Genomic DNA, 22,868 nt, shown 5'->3' on the forward strand with positions numbered 1-22,868 from the left:
CTGGACACATTGGCACACGTCAGTATCTGTTTGAAGTGTGTTCACAGGTCACGCTCAAGCGCTCCTCAACAGTTAATACATGTCATATGAGAACATAGAGTACTTTGAAGGGCTAAAGACTCACCAGGAACAGCGCAATATAAAACGTCATAATAACAGCCACAATAATGATGATAATGAACTGAGTGTAGCCGGTTAAATGTCCAGAACATATCACATCAAAACTGTGTCAGGACCAGAAATGAAGCACTTAGTTAATCAAGTTTACTGTGTGTATAAAAAGCTGTGGTGTTGTCCCTGAAGACTTGCCAGACGAGATTGTTTTACATGTAGCAGCCTGGGTAATGTGATCTGCTATAGGTATTATCTTCACAGTCTCCCATTAAGTGAAGAAGCACGCAAGAGAGAAAGTCCTGGACATCAGAGACTAGAGGTCAGCAGTTAAGGGACCATTTTTGTTTGTTTAAATGTTGTTGTTGTTAATCAGAATTCATGCTGCTCCGTCTTGGAGCTATTTTTTCCAAAACTGCAGTAGTACTCGGTGGAATTTCCCTTTAAGCTAAGCTGTGGTCAGAGCTACTCTCACTAAAGGGAGGCGAAATACTAGAAGGACAGCTCAATACAATCAATACAGCGTGTGTGTAAATATATGTCACACACACACACAAACACACACACACACACACGCACACACATTATATCAGGTTCTGAGTTATCTCCAAAAGAGTTATGGTCTCAGTTTTGAATTTTTCACTCACTCTTATAAATACTTAGGTATTGTTTCTGTTAGAACTGATCCCAGTAGTGGAGCGTGGAGAGTGTATCAATGGAACTGCTTGTATTTGGTGTCAATGAATGAATCTATGGTTGGAGAAGGTGCTATTTACAGTGAAAAAATAAAAGTGCTTTTTGTCAAAGAGCTGGGACAAGAAGTGTTACGATCTTCGCAGGTTATTATACAGCTATTATGTGTACCAAATAAACTGGTACGCGCGCATGTGTGTGTGTGTGTGTGTGTGTGTGGTTGAACTTTTGTTCCTACTTGTGTTGCTCTCACAAACACTGACACACTAAATCTACAATAGTCGCTATTTAGAAGCGAATAATGAAACAGTACACAGCGCACACATAACAGAGAATTAGTTAAGGTCATGACTTATGAGAATTCTTTTCAGGCAATAAACAGAAAAATACATTTGAAACCCAACGCTGCAACAATGGCCTCATTCACCAACTACGCACAAGTAGGACATTTCTAGAGGAGCCAAAGAGCTTCATTACATCTACATGAGACATTATTCAATATGATTGGTCACACAAGGGGTGTCTGCACAAATGCATAATGTGCAGAGCTGTGTGCACACTGTGTGTTGGACAGCATGTATGTGTACAGTATGTATTGGGGACAAACACTATGTCATTTATAATAACTGTCACTAATGGAGGAGTTGGGGGAATTAATAACAAACTGTTGTTTATAGCTAATAGTCCACATACATGATTTAAGGCACATACACAAATGAGCAACACACACACACACATCTTATATCGTGAGACAAGAATGCTGCACGCAGCAACTGTAAATATAATCAGTGGCTCTACATTGACCTGATTACAGTGTGACTTTAAGGTCGCCTAAATGACGACTTCTTCCTTGAAAATTAAGAGACTTAAAGCACAGAGGCCATATATTTTCTTGCATGACACTCTGTAATGGGGTCATGCATGCAAAGCAACGCCGCTTTGTTGAGAGAGAAATGCCACAGACCTCTGAGAATTTCTTACGGTGTCAAGGCTAATAGAAACGGATTTATTTCTTATCCTATGGAGCACAGGTTGACCTCGTCTTTCAGCTCTGAGGGGGAAAAACCTCCATACTGAGAGTGATATAACCAATCCTTTCTACTGAATTATGAAGTGACTATGGATTACCAAAGACACAATAAACACCACAGTGTTTTTATAGGAAACAAAAAAAAATACAGTCACTTCAAAACTGCTACAATGCATCCTTTATCTTCAGTGGGGGAATTTGTGTGGTGTAAACATCCAGTAACCTAATTTTTAAGACATCCCTTTGTAAATAAAACTGGAATAATCAGCTTCTTGGCTGCTATTTCTGCCCAGTAACCCCTTCCAGTAGCTCCGGAGCCTTCATTGTCTTCCTCAGCCAGGCAGTGACATCATTCCCCTTTCACCCACTTCTCTGATGGCTGCAGTGCCAGGTAACTAGCGGTCAAACCACGGTGCGTTCACGGGCTCTTCCAAAGCTCGTACATCCAGGTCGCATGTGTGAAACGTCTTAGAGAACTGAATTGCTCCTGGACAGAATGAATAATGAAATAAATCGAAACACGATAAGACTATTTTGTCAGTTTTTCCGTCAGTTTGTATCACATAGAGGGGGGTCTTCAGTGAAGGGGACTGTGATGTACTGGTGAATCCACCGACTTCCAACCACAAAACATATACACAACAGTATTTGTTTGCCTTTTAACATATGAATGTGAATCAGCTGAAGAGCTCAGTTTATGATAGGCTAATTCTACCAATATGGCAAAGGCAAACAGAGTAAAGTAAGCAAGTTTTGATGTGTGCCTCTGTCAGTTCACACTAGAAAGAAGGAAATGTGTCAAGCAAAAGATGAAAAAAGAACATAAAACTCAAACAAAATACAGACCTAGCCTGTTCAAGTTACCTATAACATGATGATATTGCTACTAAGACCAAACCTAGAATGACATTAATTTTTCTCAACATCTGGCTGATTAAGTTACTGTGGTCGTTAATTCGCATCCGTAATATTTCCGACAGCGCCTGAAGGCCACACAAGTGCCGACGTTGCATGCAGGAGGAGAAACACAAACCAGTGTTTATCTAACACAGAATTCCTTTCTGTGTGCTTCTGTATCAGTATCATAACATTTATGGGAAGTGGTTTCCATCCTTTATTCAGTTCATTCGATGATTTGCAGCAACACTGATGACAAGATTGTTCAAATCGTGCTGATATGGTTTCCTGTGAAAGGCTGATGTGTCAAAAGCACAGATGGGTCTTGAGGACGATCGGTAATTTTTTTTGGTGTAACCAGACAGATGTGACACATTTTGGCAGTGCAGATGTAAATATAGGAGCACCCCCCCCCTCCCTCACTGCTTCCCTTCATCGGGCTCTGCGCTGAGGTTACAATCGGACAAACCTCCCCTCCTCCATCATTCTCTGTGCTGGGGTTACTATCGGACAAACCTTCCATCCTCTTCCTCCTCCTCCTCTTCTCCCTCTTCCTCTCGTCCTGCTTGTCTGCTCCCGGCATCGTGCAGACAAGCCTGTAAATTTTTAGTTTTTGAGCACTGGCTGGGGAGATTTATGCAGCACGCAGTTTTACAGGCTCCACAGCGGAAATCAAACAGGGAAAACCGAGACGCGTTGAAGCTTAATTTATTCCTACAAAGAGCATCGTTCACCACCCTCCGCTGCAGCTCTATCCGAGGTTACTGTCGGTCAAAGTAAAAAAAAAAAGGGGAGAAGCTGAGGAACTTTTTCCGTTTGTGGAAAAAAAATCAGCTGTTAAAATTAAGTCACAATAAATGATTCCCTGTGGCAAAAATAAAGGATGGAGTGATCAATGAATCAACAGGCTGTTTCAGTGCAGATGTGCATGTTTTCACTCTGAGCCTAAAACCCTAGATACAAAATTGTGTTGCCATTAAACAAAGATCCAGCATAGTTAAGACGAGTCTTCGTTTCTCAGAAAGAGATAACAGGTTCTTTTTATAACTCTCTTCTGATATAGGAGTGCTACTGCGCACCATTTTCTCACTTCCCCTGATTGTACACAAGACACGTCTCTCACTTCAACGGGCTCCTCGAGCACAATGAATTATGTGCTACTGTTTCCTTTATTCATGTGAAAACACTTTCTGTAGGTGTGCGACCCCATTTGAGTGGTAGGTAAAAGCTCGAGCTGTCCAGTCAGCACTAAAGTGAAGGCAAACACTCAAACACTGTCATTAGTTGTTCAGTCGCAGACATCAGATGCCTAGTTTGTTGTCTGGATGGTTTTCTGTGTAATTCTGCAGAGGCTGAGAGCAGCCACGGATGCTCATAATCACTCTGACGTGTTTTCATATACTTCATATACCCCACTTCACAGTATGGAGATAAATGTGTGTTTCTGAGTTAACTATAATATTCTATTCTGGCTAATTTTAAGAGAACCAACCAGTGACTGATGAGGAACTTTGGCATCAGCCAACACAAAGCTGAAGGGGCATAGAGAAGCCTGGCTGACAGCTTTTTATCATTTAACGCGGCCGCATGGTTCAGTAACATGAGCGTAAAGAGCAAACAAGCTCAATACCATTGATTGGCAAGTCACAAAGACATTTTTACAATATATTGATAGCGCCGTACACAGGAGGGCTAAAAATATGGTTAAAGATACAGTATGTCTCAGCCACTTCACTCAGATTTTGAGCTGCTCCCATCTGGGCATCAATTTGGGTTCCCAAGGGCTAGCCGGAACATCCACAAAAAGTTTTTTATCCATCTATCGACTAACTTTTAGACTTTTTCGGTCAAGTTATTGTTAAATTGTTCTATCTATAACTGATTGTGTTAATATATGCAAACAAAATGGTAAAAAAAAACATAACGGCCACCTATTTACTGTATGTCTCTTACCCAAATCACTTTGAGTTCCATAAACCTTATATCTGTAAATCTTCAACAGTCAAATTACAGTAAAGAAATCCTCTATGCAATCACAGTCTTCATTTTCTGCATTTTTCATTGTGTCCAGAAGCTGTTTCTTTCTCCCTCTGCGGCCCACTTGGTTGAACATGCTGTAACCTGGTGCACAAAGAATCTTCATTTTCATATCCTCACGGCCACAATTCCAAGACATTGTGATCGTGTTTTAACTTCCTAAGTGGGTTATAGTCTGGTGATCCCATCGGTCCTGAGCGTGTAAGCTACCTCACGCTGTGCCAGCCATAACAAACCATTGTTCTCCAGCCAGAGGGAATAACTGTACCTGACAGCTTACTACACATAGCCACAATGGACGAGATGTGAACGGCTGAACTCTCTACAAAGAAACAACAGCGATTCTTGTCAATGTTCAACACAACTGGCCTTATAGAGACACATCTTCTCTCTCCTTCCAGCATGATGTGATGACAAGAGATAATTGTTGCCTTTGCCCTCTATCTCCAACTTTTGTCCTGGGCTGGGCGGAGGTTAACACCTTGTGCATGTGCACCATGTTTGGAATCTGTCATGCGATTTTTGATAAATTTCATTCTTGCAGTTTAGTGTCCTCAAATGTCCCGGAACAAGACAGTGAATGCCTGTTAGCTCCAGGGAGCCGCTGTGTCGCTGACAGTGACCTCTGACCCTCAGTGAATTATAACATTGTTCTGATTCTTCTTTTTCTCTAAAAATCCATTTGAAATTAATTTGTGTATTTATCATGGAAGTACAGAATGTGTAGAAAATATTAAACTAGCACATTTTGAACCCTTTCAAATTGTTTAATTCAAAAGCAAATTTAATCACTTCCTTTCTAAATGAACCACTTCGCTAGCTGATTCAATTTAACCACTGAGGAAGCTTATAATTTTTCTAAGAAACTCCAGGCTTCACAGAGAATAGTCTGACCATTATGAAACAATACAAAACAATCATTTAGAACCACTAAAGCCACGTCACCTCCCAGAAAAGCCCATAAACTTATACTTAAAAGACTCTTGGAGATTCTGGTCTCCATGCAGCTATTACTTCATCAGTCTTTTTTTCAAATCTCGTTATTTTCAGTGAGTCAAGAGTACTATTCAAAAAATGACAGTAGCGTAAATTTTTCTTGGTTAACCCTAAATTCTCTGGATAAAACAAAATGAGCTACTTTATAAGTCAGTCATCTTGGATCATGTTAATCTGTCTTCATCCATACACATGAGTTCTGGAGCGTCTTTGATGGATTAATCACTAATCATTGTGATTGAGGATCCTGTTTTAATGAGGCCCCATGCGGGGAGACCTCAGTGTACCCCATCCACGGGGGCGACCCACGCTTATCTTTTCCCACATTTTGTTGTGTCCTGCTCCAGTTGCCAGTGTCGGTGCAGGACTCAATGTACCAAAGACAGTTACATGGAGGTTATCATATTAAATAATTTTCTAATGCTGAATCAACTGAAAGTTGAAAGATCACTTGTTACAATGTATCAAATAACATTTTCTGGACGGGGAGGAACAGTTGATAATCTTGTTAGGTCATTTTAGGAGAGTCTGTGTGATTGAAGTTGTCTGAGAACATAGATAAAGCAGGAAAGTGTTACTGTCCAGCATGTCGCTGGGGGACAGGAACATGCAGAGCATTTAATTAAAGCTTTGTCTGTTTTTTTAATAATGTATTCCCACTTCTGTATTTACAGATTTATGTGGAAAAGGGAAGGGAGAAGAGCGATTTAGCAGTCCACCATCACCTGTGTTATATTTAAACTAATTGCCCCCTTAAGCAAAGAGAACAGAGTAAAAGACAGCGGAGGCACACCAGGCCAGATAATCACTGCCAGACAGTTGTCATGTTCTTTGTACATCAGTACGCCTGGACTGTATATCAGGCTCCTGCAGCTTTCCTCTAACATCAACAAAAGCTAGTCAGTAAACAAATAGGATTAGTGTTAGCGGGAAATTATCCTCTTAATTCTGACGATTTCTGGAGGACTTTAAGATGGTGTAAGTGTGGAGTCAGCTGTGGTTAATTTCCATCTTTTTGTAATGGCTCCCTACAATAACAATGCAGTGCAGGATCACAATGTTCTGCGTGTAACATGGTGGAGAGAGGTATGGCATGCCGTGACCATGTGTGATTATAAATCTGCAGGCACTGTTGAAGTGTAACACAAGGAATGTTGTGCAGTTGTTCCCTCTCCTCTCTTTGCCTCTCACTTTATCACCATGAAGGCAAAATGCCTTTTAGTATTTCTGCTAACAAGGTCCACTCTCAGACGACCTTCTGGTTTAGTTCAGTCTGGTGTGGGTGGCAGGCAGCCACGCATTCACACAAATTAAAGCAGACATTGGGGTCTGATGACATGTTGCTCCTGAACTGAATGCTGCTGGACAGTAGAGTGGTCCAGTAACAGAGCAGCCGTGCTCAAGACAGTCTGTCATTGTGTAGCCACACTCAGTGGGGTGGACAAGTTTTTGGGACTCATTCACTGAGTGGGCAGTGAAATAGTACAGAACACAGTGCATTTTCTGGGAAATATTGCAGTGAATGTTTGTACTTCATGTGAAGGCTGTTGTTAGAGGGGCATTCTTTTTGTCATCTACTGAAATCCACAAAAAAAACTAGAGGCTACATTTCATAAACTAAGTCTGGGTGAAGTGGAGATTAGTATTAGAAGTTTTGAAAAATGAGTAATTTGAAAGCCATAGTCTTCTGTAGGTCTTCAAAGTGACAGTAAGTGCTCAGTCAGGAGTGACAAGCAGTCACAGCTTTCTTATTGGTTTCTAACAAAGTAAGAAACACCCACCATCATTTTGCTTTATTTGATTTCAAATGATATGATCCCAGTCAGAAAATGTATATAATATCCCCAAAGGAAAATAGTTGTTGTTTAATCAGTCATTCAGCAGAGAGGAACGTGGAACTACAGGACTGACGTGAATCACAGTAACATCAAGAACAAGGTCTAACATGAGACATGTTTCAGCTTTACTCTCACTCTTACATCACAGTTACAGACAACAAAAGTCGGACCAAAATCATTTATGGATACCTGGGACAAAATCTTTTGGAGTCTCCTCTGACAAATGTAAACTGAAAACTGAAGCCAAACAACCTTGACTTGTCATCCTCACAAGGCATGTGACACAGTGCACTGTGCAGGCACCAGAAACAGCAACGTAGACTGATAAGCTGGGTTGAAATGAAACAAAAGAATACCGTTTCTTATCCAGATCAGTGCATGTGCCACCATGTATTGCTGCACTGAAGGTGTATAGTGTATTGTGCGTCTCTGCGAGGTTCACTGGCCTGCCGTCCTTGCCCTCTTGTGGTCTGACTCTCAGTTTGATGGATGAAAGCAGCAAGTGCTAATGAAGCAATGCCAAGTTACCATCCATCCATCCATTTTCTAAGCCGCTTATCCTGTTCAGGGTCATGGCGGGCTGGAGCCTATCCCAGCACACATTGGGTGAGAGGTAGGTACTACGCGGCTGCCAGTCTGTCACGGGGCCAACACACACATACAGACAGACATCCACATTCACACTCACCTACGGCGTTGCTTTTCAGGAAGAAGAAAGAGGAGAAGGATGTCAGCAAGGTGACACTTGATTCCACAGAGGTTTGTGTGGAGACTTGGAGAGACAAGACTGATAGAGTGTAACAGTTTGTGGTCTGAACAGATTACCCTGCAGATTCCCTATTTCTTTCACTGTATTTTCAAATTCAACAGAAACTATGTTCTGTGATCCACATAGATCTATTTCCCTTTTTGCCCTACACCAGCTACACCAGAAAAAAGTTTGAAGTTGCAGATTTGTTGCTTTCAGATGCAAAGGGCTTAAATTTGGACAGGGCTGTCTGGGGCTCAGCCTCAGGACGTAGAGCTATGCTCTTCTATGTCACCAGGGGAAACTTAATTAAGCAATGTATATATTGTTACACTTTTCTCAGTGTTAATAATTCAAACAATGACTCAAACGTGTTTTCTTCGTAGCTATAGAGAACACGGGCCTAAATTAGGTGATGTAAGAACTTGCAAACATTAGAGCTTTCACACAGTTTCCCTTTTTTCTTTAAATGGGTTTCCTTAAATGGAAATTTCACCACTCGAATGTCTAGTCAGTTTTGATGGTAGATGGTCATCTGAAGCAATAAAGACCTCTGTGTCTGCTACTTTGGCCGAGAAAGCTGAGTCCTGTTGGCAGTGCCTGCATGTACATGTACATGTACCATGTACCATATGTTGCATGCAAGCTTCTGACAGCCAACCTCCAAATCCTCTTTGCTCCACCCTCTTGGGGTTAGTGGTGGTGACAGGATCCAACAGAAAGTAAACACGCTAAAATCTATTGCAGCAGAACAGGCTGATTGGTATTGAAGGATCTAGTATAGACAGCAAAGGCGAACCCAAGCAAATGTGGGTTTTAATCTGTTCACAGAGACACTTTCAAGAGCAATTTACAGGAAGACAGAAATAGACATAACATCAAGGACATCAAAGCTGAACAAAGACAAACTTAAAATAAAAAAAAGAATAAACTTATTATGTAGATAAAAAGTAGGTGAAAAAAGACAGGGATATAAAAACCAACAGTGTCCAACAACATAAAATCTCTATGTACAATGGTTAATGGTGTCCTCAATGCTGAGAAATACAGGCAGAAATGTACCCATCATGCAATACCATCAGGGAGGTGCCTGATTAGCCCCAAACATACAGCCAATGTCATTAGGAACTATCATCAGCGTAAAGAAGAACAAGGAGTCCTGGAAGTGATGGTGTGGCCCCCACAGAGCCCTGATCTTAACATCATCCAGTCTGTCTGGGATCACATGAAGAGGCAGAAGGATCTGAGGCAGCCGACATCCACAGAAGATCTGTGGTTATTTCTCCAAGATGTTTGTAACAACCTTCCTGCTGAGTTCCTTCAAAAACTGTGTACAAGTGGACCTGGGAGAAGTGATGCTGTCTTGAAGGCAAACGGAGGTCACACCAAATATCAATTTGATTGAGATTTTTCTTCTGTTCACTCACTTTGTGTTTTGTAAATGAATAAGAATAATAATTGAATTTTACATTTTTGAAAGCATTCTTGCTTTGCAGCATTTCCTCACACCTGCCTGAAATGTTTGCACAGTACTGTGCAGCCTCGTCTTTGTGAATATGTAAGTTGTTGCAGAGTTGCAATGATGATCATTGTCAGTAGTTGTATTACCAGCCTGCCACTGGTACTTATAGTTGTACTTCAATGTTTCCCCACAAACCTCTTGAGGCCGACATAAATTGAAAAGCAGTGCGCGTGTGAGGTGCAGAGGTGTCGCTGTCCCTTTAAGAGATGTTTTGACTCCGCACGTGCTTTGCCATATATGGAGCAGCCTCAGACGGTGACCGCAGGTTACCTCCTCCTCCTCCTCTCCTCCTCTCCTCTCCTCCCCTCCTCCTCCTCCTCCTGTGCTGCTGCTGCTGCTGCTGCGCTCCGCTCCGCATCGAGCAGCGCTATAAAAGCCTGCTGGAGGAAAAATCAACTGTTTTTTTTTAGACTCAGAGCCGCGGAGGAGTGCGGGTTATTTACCGCTCATAAATTATTCTGGATTTCAGTTTATGAAAAGAGAAATAGTGGATATTCACACCGTCCAGGGTCAAGGCTGGTGAGTTTGGAGTTTTTTTTTCTGTTTTTATTTGGTGATGGGAGTTTGGGTTGGATTTGTGAGTTTCTTTGTTGGATCAACAAAGAGATGTATGTGTTGCAGTTAAAACATATCTTCATATCATTATTTCTGCATATGTTGTCAGCTTAGTGTTATTTTTTAGTTCTGAGTGGTTAAATGTCAAAATCAAAAATGATTTTGGTCTTTAATGCCAATTGCTGTACAGTAATTGTTTGTTTTTTTTGTTGGAGTTTTTTTTTTCATTTTAACGTCGCCGAGGTGAAGAAGAATAGTAATGTGCTGAATGGACGCTAAATGTTTAATGCAAAGCTGTTGTTCAGGTAAAATGACAAGTGCTGTCCTTGCTGGTTTTTGCTCTTTTATCACGTTTCTTGAATGTCTTCTCCGTCCGTCTGTGAAAAGGACTATTGTCAAGTTATCTAAAGTCAAACACAAGACTTCCGGTTTTCTCTCTTCAACAAAATAAAAGCCCTCGCTGCAACGACAGAAAATATAAAGCTTAAAGTTGAAAATGAGAAGCAGACATTAAATTAAAACATTGTCTCTTTCTATTAGATTTAAATCCACGGGATTGCTCCGTTTTAAGGTTACAGAGGGGCATTTAATGGTAGTTTTTTTTTAAGTCCCATTTGTTGCACTTCCTCTCTGAAGCCATGTTCGTCTTACTTGTCGCTGACTTGACGCTGCTTTGAGGCAGCATCGCGAATGACCGACAGTAACCTCACAGACAGAACAATGAAACACAAGCAGGCAACACAAGTCACTCGGACGGTGGGTTTTGACAGTCTGTCATAATGTTGACTCTGGGTCACAGTGAAAAAGATGCCCCCCTTCATGACAAGTAGCATTGTTTTTCACTTCTGTCATTTTTTCAGTTTTTTGTTGTTGTTTTTTTTGTGCTCACAACCTGTGAGGAGTCATCGCAGCAATGCAGCTGATTGTTTTTAGTGTTTTCATTCATGTGCATGTTTACAGTGATGGAGCTGTGAAATGCATCTATGTTTCCCCCCGTGTTTTGAAGCAGTAAAGACGTCTCTCTCAAAGCATCGACGCTCTTGTATCGACTGAAAAAGGCTAAAAATGAACTGTCCTTTCCGTTTGTCTTCCATTTTGAACGATCTGTGAAGTGATGTCGGGAAACAGTGAAGACAATGGAGGGGGAAAAAATCCTGTATGAGTGTGATATAACACGTGAGCGAGAATTGATGGTAAACAAGTATAAAATGAAGGTTTTTCGTGTGTCCACCACTAGGGGCGCCCTGGCTCTGCACCATTTGTGCTGCTCAACACTCAGCAGAGCCCCCTTATCTCTGCATAAGATGTGCTTTCGCCACAGTGTTTACAAAGCCACTCAATTCATGGAGGGTAGAAGAGTCGAGCTACTACAGAAAACCGTGTTAGAATCAAGCCAGTGCAAGTTGATGTATGACAATCTGATGTAATGATGAATGATAAACATGTAAACAGGTACCAGGTACTTGGGTACCAAAATTGATAGTCAATAACTGGAATATAATTAGGAGGAAAGAGGATAAAAAATATCATTCAAGGTGTGCCTGATATGAAGAAGGTGTAAACTGTACACATTGTCGTCCACCCACTCGTACAGCAACACTGTAGATCACAATATGGGAATGTAGGTGGTGTTTTTTTCTCTTATTCCTTTCATAGGATTTGTGCGGTTGAAAGCATTTAAAGACAAAAAGAAAAAACTCACATCGTCTGTGTGAGCAAAGAAAATGTTAATTTGAGGCTAACGACAAGCGTGTGCTGATTGTTGTGCTTGTTTTTAAGCCCTGCAGCCATATAGGGATTAATGTCGTTTCTATGGTTGTTAAAGGGTTTCATTTTGCGCCCCTTGTTAAATCATCCTATCTGCTTCTGCGATAATTCGTCCAGTCAAATGGCCAGTTGAGTTGCCAGTGAATATTTGTTTGTTTCAATCATGTGACTTTCAGTAAGTCCACAGCAGGTATCCTGCGTTGTTTCTCAGTGACATGATTAAATATGTGCCCTGAGTGCTGCCATTAAACCAAGTGACTCACAGGGGCAACAGATGTACCGGTGCAGCAGATATTGCACATGGGTCACTGTGTTGTTTGCTGATCCCAAAGTTCCTGTTGGTTTTTATTGCGACATTTCATACATTCCAGTGGATTTACTTAATACAGCCATTTACACATAACTGTGGAAAATAAGAGTTACTGGTAGAAAAAGTCAAATTAAAAGTAAAAGTAACATTTTGATGTTATATTTTATGATTTCTATTTACCATGTTGTCTTTTTTGGTCATCCACTCTGGCAATTAAATGCTAGAAAGCATAAATCCTGGCAGCCATGGTATAAATTAGATTCACCCTGTAAGTAAGTGGAGACTGAATGTGATGTGGTTAGATGTGACTACAGTGTCATTAGATTACATTGGAGAAAATGTGGTGTCATAGAAAACTGGATTAATGATTTGATTAGGGTGGTTGTACTCAGCCCACAAGCAGATGATCAGTGGAGACGATCATGTTTGAACATCGCTGTGTCCTTGACATTGTTGTGCTGTTGTTCCACTCTCTGTGCCATCCAATCGGCTTTATTCTGCATACAGGGCATTCAGCATTATGAATAACCATCAGATTTGAAGAATCAGTCACACAAATGAGGCGATTGCATTATTATTGGCAATACTTGGTGTAAAATATTGCATGGACTTGGTGGGTGTCTTAAACATGGAAATTGTTCAATGTTTGCCATAATACAACTCGTCTTGCAGTGAGTATTTTGGTCTTTTTTCCTGTAGTCTGTCATCTAAATGTTGGACTTGGTGGTGTGATCCAAGCATGTTGCATAAAACAAATCTGATTACAAATCCAAAGGATGTTTGAATCTGCAGATAGAATAAACAAATAAGCATTAACAAGTGTGCATCCCACACAGGTCTTCATACGGGATGAGTCACATGCCATTCAGTAAATCTGACAAAGCCAGTCCAGAAAAAAATAAATGTAAAAGTGTTTATGACATAATTTTGCGCAAATCCACTAATGCTGTTTAATCAGTGGGTTCTTTTTCTTTAGACTGAACAATGGGGATTACACAGGGTTAAAGTGAAGCTTTCTTGTTACATTTACATCAAACGTGATACTGAGGTGTACAAGGTGAAAATCAGGAAAAACAGCAACCTTCGCCACATGAAAACTCCCCACCACCCACTCATCCTCTCAGTTTAAGTGTAGCTTGACCTTTGGACGGCCTACATCAAGTGGACATGAGTCTGCAGCGGTTAGCAGCCTTCCTCAGTCATCAGTCGACTTCATCCGCCGAGTGTTGCTGCACTTTTGGTTGGTCTGCGTGTCAGAGTTGAAAAAGTTTTCAATAGGCGACTGTTGTTTTCTGTCCGTGAATATAAAAATCGGCAGCCAGGTAATGCTTGCTGTGTTCCCGACGGCTTTTTTTCCTTGACTCTATGGTATTTTTGATGAAGGGTTTGTGATTCCACACTGCTTTTCTTCCCCTATAGTGGCACGATCAGCAGGACGTTACAGCTATATTTGGTACACTTGCATGAGCTTGGTTATGGTTTGTTGATGTCAGGACTTTCTGTTCTGTTTTCACATGAATTTTTTTCGTCAATGTGTGCAGAGGTGACTTTTTTATTTTTCTTTCTTCGTGAATCTTTTTATTCTCCCATAGGTACATAGCTGGGCTCCTGAGGGTTCGTTAGCTGATTTTGTTTAATCTTGGGCTTTTTCACAGTGAGGAGAATGTTGACTGTCTGAGCACTAGTGTTGCCTGATGCGCATGTGTGCAGTGGCTGACCGTCTCTTTGTGTTTTTGCGTTCGCAGTGAGGAGCTGAAGCGTGCTCAGTGAGGTTGGGAAGACGTCAACATGGCTGTCTCCACTCAACTGGGTTTACTGCTTTGGAAGAACTTCACCTACCGACGGAGACAGACTGTAAGTAGGAGTGCCTCCGATGACTGACTCATAAGAACAATGGACTGTATGAGTACACAGCACAGTACACAGCCAATTATTTATTTGGCAATTTGTTTTTATTTACTGTTTTTTATTCATTGAAAATTAGTGTTTCAGCCCTGATGTTAATTTCTTAGATCATTTCTTCATTTGATTTTACTTGTGATCCACATAGAAGACATATGCCTTTATATTTACCTTTCAAAAGTCTCAGTATCACATACAGTATTCAGATATATATGCTGCTAGGCAAAATCATTAGCTTACGTTGCATCGTCTTCTTGTTTGAAGTTAGCTGCTTAATGCATAAACTTTGAATCAGAGATGATGTTTCCAGTACCACATGACTAGTCATAAGGGCATCACAAAGGCCCTCTAGATGTTTATGTTAATGGTTCCAATGCAGCCAACAACAATGAAAATGATGTAAGTCTCCTCTGAGCCACTTGGGCTGAAAAGCATCGCAGTCCACAGATTACTGTGAGTCAGTCAAAGATTGGATGATGACACATTTTGCAGTACATGGTCCATTGTCCACTTTCCATCTTGTTCTGGGCAATGCCCACACATTCAAAAGTTATGTAAATCAAATTCAGTTCCAAGCTGTAGCACAGTGCTTCTTTATATGTGAGGAGGCTCATCTGCATACAATTAAGCCATTTGACCATCAAGCGGGAACCTTTCCTCAAAGTGACGGCTGTGGCTGCTTGACATCCAGTCCAATTATCTCCAACAAAGAGATACAGTGCATTTTCTAAGACAGCGCCTTTAGTCTTTATCCCCACGCCTGTCTGCCGCCTGGTTAGGGCTGGGACACGGGCAGCTGAAGTGGAGGGACCATATGGAACAGATGGACGAACTCATAGTCCTCTAAACCCTGCAGACCTCTATCTCCGCCTCGCTCTGTCTCCCCCTATTAACCCATATACTTTACCCAGACTCATGGTGGGATTACTGTTTACAAAAGACAACAGCTGACAGTGCCCACCACACACAAACACTCACACACACATATACGCACACATGCACATACACACATTAAACTCTTTCAAAGCAGTAGACCTTAGCTGTTCTGAAAATACACAAAATCTTCTAAACACAAAAAAAATATATTACATTATTTTTAGATGAGACTTGTGATCATCTTTTTTTCTTCCTTTATTAGATTCAGCTGCTGATTGAGATCATCTGGCCTCTGTTCATCTTCTTCATCCTGATCTCAGTCCGAATACATTATCCACCCTACGAGCAACATGAATGTAAGGAGACAGGGAACGGAGGGAGGGAGGAAGGGAGGGAGGGTGTTAAACATTATGTTGACTTCATGCAATACAAGAATTCAGTCTCATTGCTTTTTAAATACTTTCAGAAAGAAATTTCAATTGCAGATGTTGCATTAAAAGTGTAGTTGAATTCCTCAGAATAATCAAACTATTCCCAAGATAAGAGGAAAAACCCTAAGAATTGTTCATTTAGTGCCTTTTTATGTTTACCTCAAATCAAGATGGGAGTAGCTGAAAGTGTGCATTAATTTTTTTTGTCTTATTTATCTCAAATACAATTGCGTGTCTAATTTTACTCCTGCTAATGGACATTAGTCTTTTATTCTACCGATCTAAGACATTGACTACATTTAGTTTGCCTTTTACCGCGCTGTTCTTGGTAAGATCAACATGTTAGTCCAAGGTTTCCATGTTATTCTCACATAAGGATCGGTTGGATTTGTCAATATTTGTTTGCACTCTGTGAACATGTGATAGGACCTTAAGCTCCTGGAAAAGGGAATTACAATGTAATCGTCAGCAGAACTGCTTTCACAACTTGGACCACATTTCAACTCAAGATGATCACAGGTTTAAAACATCCTGAGGAAGGAAAACAGCCACCTGGAACTGAGTTTCATAAGAGTATTTATTATTATTTATTGAAAACCTACAGGTATCTTCATGTTTAGTTAATTCACTCAGAGGGGTTTGATGCATTTATTCTGAACGTGTGATCTCTTGGATGAGTTTCAGGTAAGCCAGTTCCATGGAAGAGATTTTAAAATAGATTGGTACAGGTTAAAGTTTGGTATTAGAACAAGTCAAGTGCAGTTATTTAATCAATATGAGCTGGCATGTGATCACTTTATTTGTTTGACCACACCAGTTGCCCTGTTAAGAGCAAAACCAATGATACCAAATGATAGCGTATCACAAGTTAGTCTGGAGACATTTAACACAGTGAACTCCAAATAAGTGGGTCAACCTCCTGATCCCGTCTTTTCAGTAAAATAGCTTGTTTAGCTCAGTAAATTGCAACAGTAGCAATGAGCTGATAAGATCTCAAACAACTGTAAAGATAATGTCAATGTTAAATCTGGTTCCAAAGGCTATATGTTATAGTTTGTGTACATGATGAGTCGGAAGTCCTGTTTCTGTAATGAGGCCACTCTTTCTGGTTCCCAGTTCTGCGAAAATGTGTAACAATAGTTTAGCCAAAGGGCCTCTTTACTCCAGTTAAAACAACTGGGAAATTATTTACACACAGTGGAATACTTTTTAGCGGGTAGGTTTGTTTGGTGGAGAGTAAAGTGGATTAACTAGTTCCTCAGACAAGGCTCTTATAATGGCAGGATTCACCTGATTTGCAAGAGTGACAATGTATCTCTATATTCTCCGGTGAGGCCTACTGACATCACTGAATTATGATGATTCTCTGTTTTAATGATATCTAAGTCCAAATTTAAAATTGATCATAAGAATTGTTTGCTGTCCTTTTCATTTCCAGGCCATTTCCCCAACAAGGCCATGCCCTCAGCGGGCACCCTTCCCTGGGTACAAGGCATCATCTGTAACGCCAACAACCCCTGTTTCCGCAACCCTACCCCTGGAGAGAGTCCCGGGGTGGTGGGAAACTTCAATGATTCTATGTGAGTATCATGGCCCTCTTTCTGACTCATTGCATTCACATAGTGCAAAGCTTTGTGTAATTATTCATTGTTTTGATCAACAAAAATTATAAAATAGTCCTTTACAAAAATGACAAGAGGACCTCTCAGGCTTTGAGTTCAGGCTTCGAGTGTGTCTAATTCCTTCCTGTCTCTCTGCGAACATCACCAGAATCTCCCGTCTGCTCATCGATGCCAAGAAGATCCTGCTGCACAGTCAGAATGATAAAAGCTACGAGGGCTACAAGGGGCTGTTGAGGGCTCTCAGGAAGCTGCAGAAGAACACAGCTCGTAAGGACATAGCTTTTTTTTTTTTTTTTTTGAGTGATGAGTTCTGTCACCTAGCCGTTCATATTGATCACCAAGTCATAAATTCCTGCCTGCATGCTCATTTGAACAGAAAAGAACGCTTGCCACACAACTGCACATGCAAATATGATTTCATTGTGTCAGTGAATCACATGTATAGTTGAGCCATACATTGCTGCGAATGCTTCTGAGTTCAGCTTGGAAAATAGTTAGGTTCCTGAAATTCGAAGAAGGAAGTCGTTTTTGTCAAGATATGTGATACTAGCGATTATCTATTGAAACCAAAGAGGACTGTAGTTTGTTCAGTCTACCTGAAATGGTCGTCTCCCAAAAATATTTCAAGACATTATTTTTAATCAGCCTCTCTAAAAGCCCCATCTCTTGCCAAAATAATTAATAAATAAAACTATTTATTGAGTCAGAGATACTCAATGTTGTTGTAAAGGATTTAGGTCGAAAAAGAAAGAGTGAGTGATGTTACTCAATAGTACAAAGCGATAAAAATTGATCTGCAACATGTCTAAACTATGCAAAGTGACTCATCGAGGTAAGCTTTGCAGTGCAGCAGCTTATGGAGCTGTAGCATTCAGAGCAGAGCTGTGAGTGTAACATGTCCCTTGCTTATCACTGCCTGCCAGAGGTGGTGGGCCCAGCTCCCAGAAGCCAGTGGGTGTTAACATCTGTTATTACGTGGCAGTTGTGGTGGCAACAGACAGGAAAGACAGAAAATGGCGCACCACTGTGACAATCATCATAAAATCACTGCCCTGATCTGGTAGAAAATGCAGTTTCTCTGACTGGAATGACGTTGCTTACTGTGTTAAATCAAGCCGTCCTGCTGTCAGTTTTACAGACGCATTTAATCATTATCTTAAATTTTAGTGCCACGATCAATCGCCGTGACCATGGCTGTTGTGCAGCAGAGATAGGTCATCTCTCTAAAATAACACGTTGTTGACGACTCCTTTGCGCTGACTCAGTCGAAGCAGCCTGAAAATAGGAAAGAGGGCTGTGCTGATCTCTGCACTTACCTTATTTCACTTGAGCAGAAGTCAGACAGACACATTAGCTTTCTCAGTGGAAAAGATTTTTTCATTTCAATCCAGCACCCATTTCTCTCACGTGGGAAGAGTGCAGTCTGTTTTCCAGCCTGCCATGTGTCTGAAGACAATCGGAATAAAAAAGAAAATTAGTGTGTTATAATAGTGCAACAACTATAACTACAATAGTGCATAACACAAGGAAGGCAGAGTGAAGGAGCAGTAAACAGCAGTGATGTAACCACTGACCTCAGTTAATTGCTATAGTGAAATGAAGGCGTCTAATTAGATGGAGCGTCCTTTTGTTTATTCCATCAGTGCCGCCTTGCTACAGCAATATATATCTGATACACATGGGATCATCGCTCCATTTAGTTACTATAAATAGAGGGCTATTAGCTGGGTTTCGCATCAGACCCTAATATAACGGTAAATTGAGCAGAGTGTGCGATAGAAACTGCAACAAAGCAGAACAGTCAAGGTTTCTCATTGTTTTGGCTGCCGTCTGCTCCGTTAGCCCAGAGGTACAGTATGTTATGTAATGGACCTACATAGCACGGCATGGCCTGAAAAAGGAGAGGTTACATGTAGAAAAAGACAATCTATTTCTTTCTTTCCTCTTATCTACCATCTGTGGGTCATTAGAATTTAACTGGAATGAACAGAGTCAGGGGTCTGTGTTGACCTTTTTTGGTCTTTTGTTTTTTTACTCAGCCCTTTGAATATTTAAATGAGGCTTCATTCCAAATGATTTCTAAATGCACAGCAGTCCAATGGCGCTAAATCCCATATTCCACTCTGTGTTTGTCATTAATCTACGTGAGGGAATGCACCGATGTAGTGTGGGGAGTCAGCACCGTCATTCATGATGCAGGAGAAAACAAACAGAGTACTGCTGATACAGAGTGATGCTATAGAAAAAACAGCATGGATCAAAGAGCGGAGAGTGGAGCCCCTCACGTGTAGGTTAATAATTCAACATCTGACGGGGTCAACGGATGAGATTTACGCTGACAGAGAGGGGACGGTAAAGGGTTGGAGAGAGGGATGAGTTTTCTTCCCCATAGGATAACTGGATGAATCACATGGGATATACTTTTATTTAATCAGGTCTAATGCATTTCTGCTCTCTGACAGTACAGGAGCACTGTAATGAAAATCAACAGACATTTTAAGAACACAGTCATGATATATTTTTGGATCTAAATAGAGAGATAGATTAGAGATAAACATGGTCTGATCCTTAGTGTTGAGCTTTTCATATGCCACAGGTTTTTTTTTCTTACCTTCCCACCTGTCTACCCAAAAGTGAAGCGGAAAATGGATTTGCATAATAAAGAACATCCTACATTTTTAGCTTTCCACATCCTCATATTTCATCTCGCTGAAGGCTTTAATTCAAAGGTTTGATATGTCTAAGCCTGGTTTTATAAGCTGGAGAAAACTGTACAGCCTTTTTTCTTGAACACATATTTCTGGAGTTTGCATAGACACACACACACACACACACACACACACACACACACACACACACACACAGATCCATGTACCTCTGCCTAAGGAACCTTGAGGACTAAAATGATTACATATCCCCTAAACTATAGACATCAGTCCAGCATGTCTACATCAACTCTTACTCTTACTGAATATCGCCAGCCTGAGTGGTAAAACCAAGCTTACACTTAAAATAGCTCTTTGGACAGTGGGAACTAATGAAAATAACATCACCTCACAGAAATGTCCTGTTTTAGAGGTCTAAAGCTCTAATAGGCTCTCACAAACAGCTCTCAGTATCTTTTCCTCCAACTCTCTTTGTGGATTTATTTCTCCGCTGTTAGAATTTGTGCAGCAGTCATCTTTTGCCGTGATGTCAGTATCGCGTAATTTAAAACCGGATAGGCACCACAAGAGGCATGTACAGACTTGTAAGTGTTAATGTAGGGCTCACCCTTGTATCCAGCTGGCTCCAACACAGGAAAAACAAGCACAAACCCAAAAGGTTTGTTACTTCTTACATTGTCATACTTCAGAAACCCTCTCTGTTCCCGATAACGCAGAGCAAATAAAGACAAACTCACCCAGATAAGATAAAACAAGGAAATGAAATGTACACATACAAACAAACAAACAAGCACCATTGCTGATGACACAAAGTACTGCCAGACTTTCCGTTTCAATGAGGTAGCTCCATTCGGTCTGGTGTGTCCTTAAGGGCCTTTGGATGCAACGCACCATGGGAGCGGTGACTTCCTACTGGGACACTGATCACACCTTATTAGCACTCCCTAGTTGATCACTCCTGAGAGCTGAGGTCACACACATGCATACACAGGCACAGGTGCACGATTACACACACACACACACACACATGCACAGAGGTGTATGGACAGCAGGAATGTTAAGGATGCGTATCACACACTCACACCTCAAACTCGGATAGCACACACTCTAGTGCACAGCCATGGAGGCAGTAAGGGAGAGGGACACCACACATGTGGCCTCTTAACATACAGAAACACACTGTTCTCTTTCACTTCCTCCCAAGGGAGATTCAGTTCAACAGAGGCAAAGTGTTTCCTGTGTGTGTGTGTGTGTGTGTGTGTGTGTGTGTGTGTGTGTGTCATCAGTGCCATAAAAAACATAGCAAGTAGAAAAAGATTTACTGCAGATGAAGGGACGGGAAGAGAGGTAGTGGGATACGGAAGATATTTTAAGATAAGCATTTAAAACACTGAGCATTACCAAGTTTTAAACTGAGAGAACAGAAGAGGAGAACAGAGTAGAGTGAAATAAACTGGCAGAGCTGTAACAGGAGTTCTCTTTCATTCCTTCATCTCACTAATCCAGAGCAGTAGTGAAATAATCAGTTGCGTTTGATTCATGAAGCTAACATTCAAGTATGCAGGAACACAACAAATAGAGACAGTGCTGTTAATAACCAAAACAGTCTGCTGTGTACCTGCAGGCTGCAGAACCTATTCCTGTTCTATCTGCGTGATTCCTCTTAACTAGTTTCACCAAAGTCCAGGACAAGTTCTTGTACAAAAAAAAGTGGCTCAGGGTATGAAAAAGTAAGTGAAAGGTAGAGACAGGGAGATTTAGGGAGGAACAGAGTTTGAGAGAGAGGAAGATTGGTAGCAGTATGTGGACCAAAGTGGAACGCCCTGCAGTAACCCCGGCTGAGAACAAAATTCAGAGCTTTGTGTGTTTGAGCGCGTGTGCAACCACATGGCTGACCCTGGCCGGTTTCAGAAATGGGTTTGACTTCTTTGGAATGCAGCAAAAGCACAAAAAGCTCTCCAAGTTCAGAGAGGTCAGCGTGCATTTCCAAAGTTTCAGTATTCAAAGGCATAATCAGTCATTTAATTCAATGATAGGTTCTTATGAGTCCACTAATTAGAGATGTGTTACATACTGTGGTTATCATTGAGCATTAAATCATGGAGAGGAATTTTAATATATTTTATGACTTGTTTCACATGGTCATTGCATAGTAAACGGGTTTGCAACATTACAGTGGAAAAGACATGGGAACAACTATGTGTCATAGTTGGTTGACTCAATGCTTCTCGTTTTTCTTCTAGGTTTCAAGCTGAAGGACTTTTTGCGTGACAATGAGACCCTTTCCCACTTCCTGCACCACAATGCTTCACTTCCTCGTCACGCAGTGAAGCAGATAGTGGAAGCTGACGTCAATCTAGAAAAGGTAGGAGTTACAGTTTTCTCAGGATTTTGAATTTACTCGATTGCTTGATATATTGCCAGATATTGCCATTGCCACATATTCTAAATTAAATAGTAATAAATCCTCCTTTCCCATCCCTTCAGTAAATGATATAATTACTGACTGCTCATATTGCCTCAGTGCCAAAGCACACAACAGTACAGTATTATTTTGTGCACTTCATATATAAGGTAAAAACACTTCCCTGGCCACATTGCCTGGGCGTAAATCTAATGACCTTGGCTTGACAGTATGTGTTGGGCCAAAGGATTCTGCTGTGGCACAGCTAAGCCCTTAATACCCAGCAGAAAAATCACTGTGGGTGGGGGGGTGGGTGGGTGTAGATGCTGTTGGGCACCAAAAGCCTCACACTCATCCTTCCTTACATTTATTTCACACAAAAAATCTGATTCTCTAACATTTTTCTGGTTTCCGTATTTCTCACTGATGTCTCCGCTGTGGATCATTGTTATCTCGCTCGCTC

General features: G+C 41.1%; 1 protein-coding gene across 2 annotated transcripts in view; it reads left to right on the plus strand.

Annotated features, from left to right (window-relative positions):
• Positions 1 to 10,289: 10,289 nt before the first annotated feature.
• Positions 10,290 to 22,868, plus strand: part of LOC139198642 (phospholipid-transporting ATPase ABCA1-like) — a 39,536-nt gene continuing 26,957 nt past the window's right edge. For both annotated transcript variants that reach the window (XM_070827551.1, XM_070827552.1), the window contains exons 1-6: positions 10,290 to 10,391; positions 14,250 to 14,358; positions 15,545 to 15,638; positions 17,152 to 17,293; positions 17,484 to 17,602; positions 22,245 to 22,366. In XM_070827551.1, coding sequence (XP_070683652.1) covers positions 14,293 to 14,358; positions 15,545 to 15,638; positions 17,152 to 17,293; positions 17,484 to 17,602; positions 22,245 to 22,366 — 543 coding nt within the window. In that variant the 5' untranslated portion in view covers positions 10,290 to 10,391; positions 14,250 to 14,292. The remainder of the gene's footprint in view (positions 10,392 to 14,249; positions 14,359 to 15,544; positions 15,639 to 17,151; positions 17,294 to 17,483; positions 17,603 to 22,244; positions 22,367 to 22,868) is intronic.

Source organism: Pempheris klunzingeri, chromosome 3, assembly GCF_042242105.1.
Source record: "Pempheris klunzingeri isolate RE-2024b chromosome 3, fPemKlu1.hap1, whole genome shotgun sequence".
Taxonomy (NCBI): Eukaryota; Metazoa; Chordata; class Actinopteri; order Acropomatiformes; family Pempheridae; genus Pempheris; species Pempheris klunzingeri.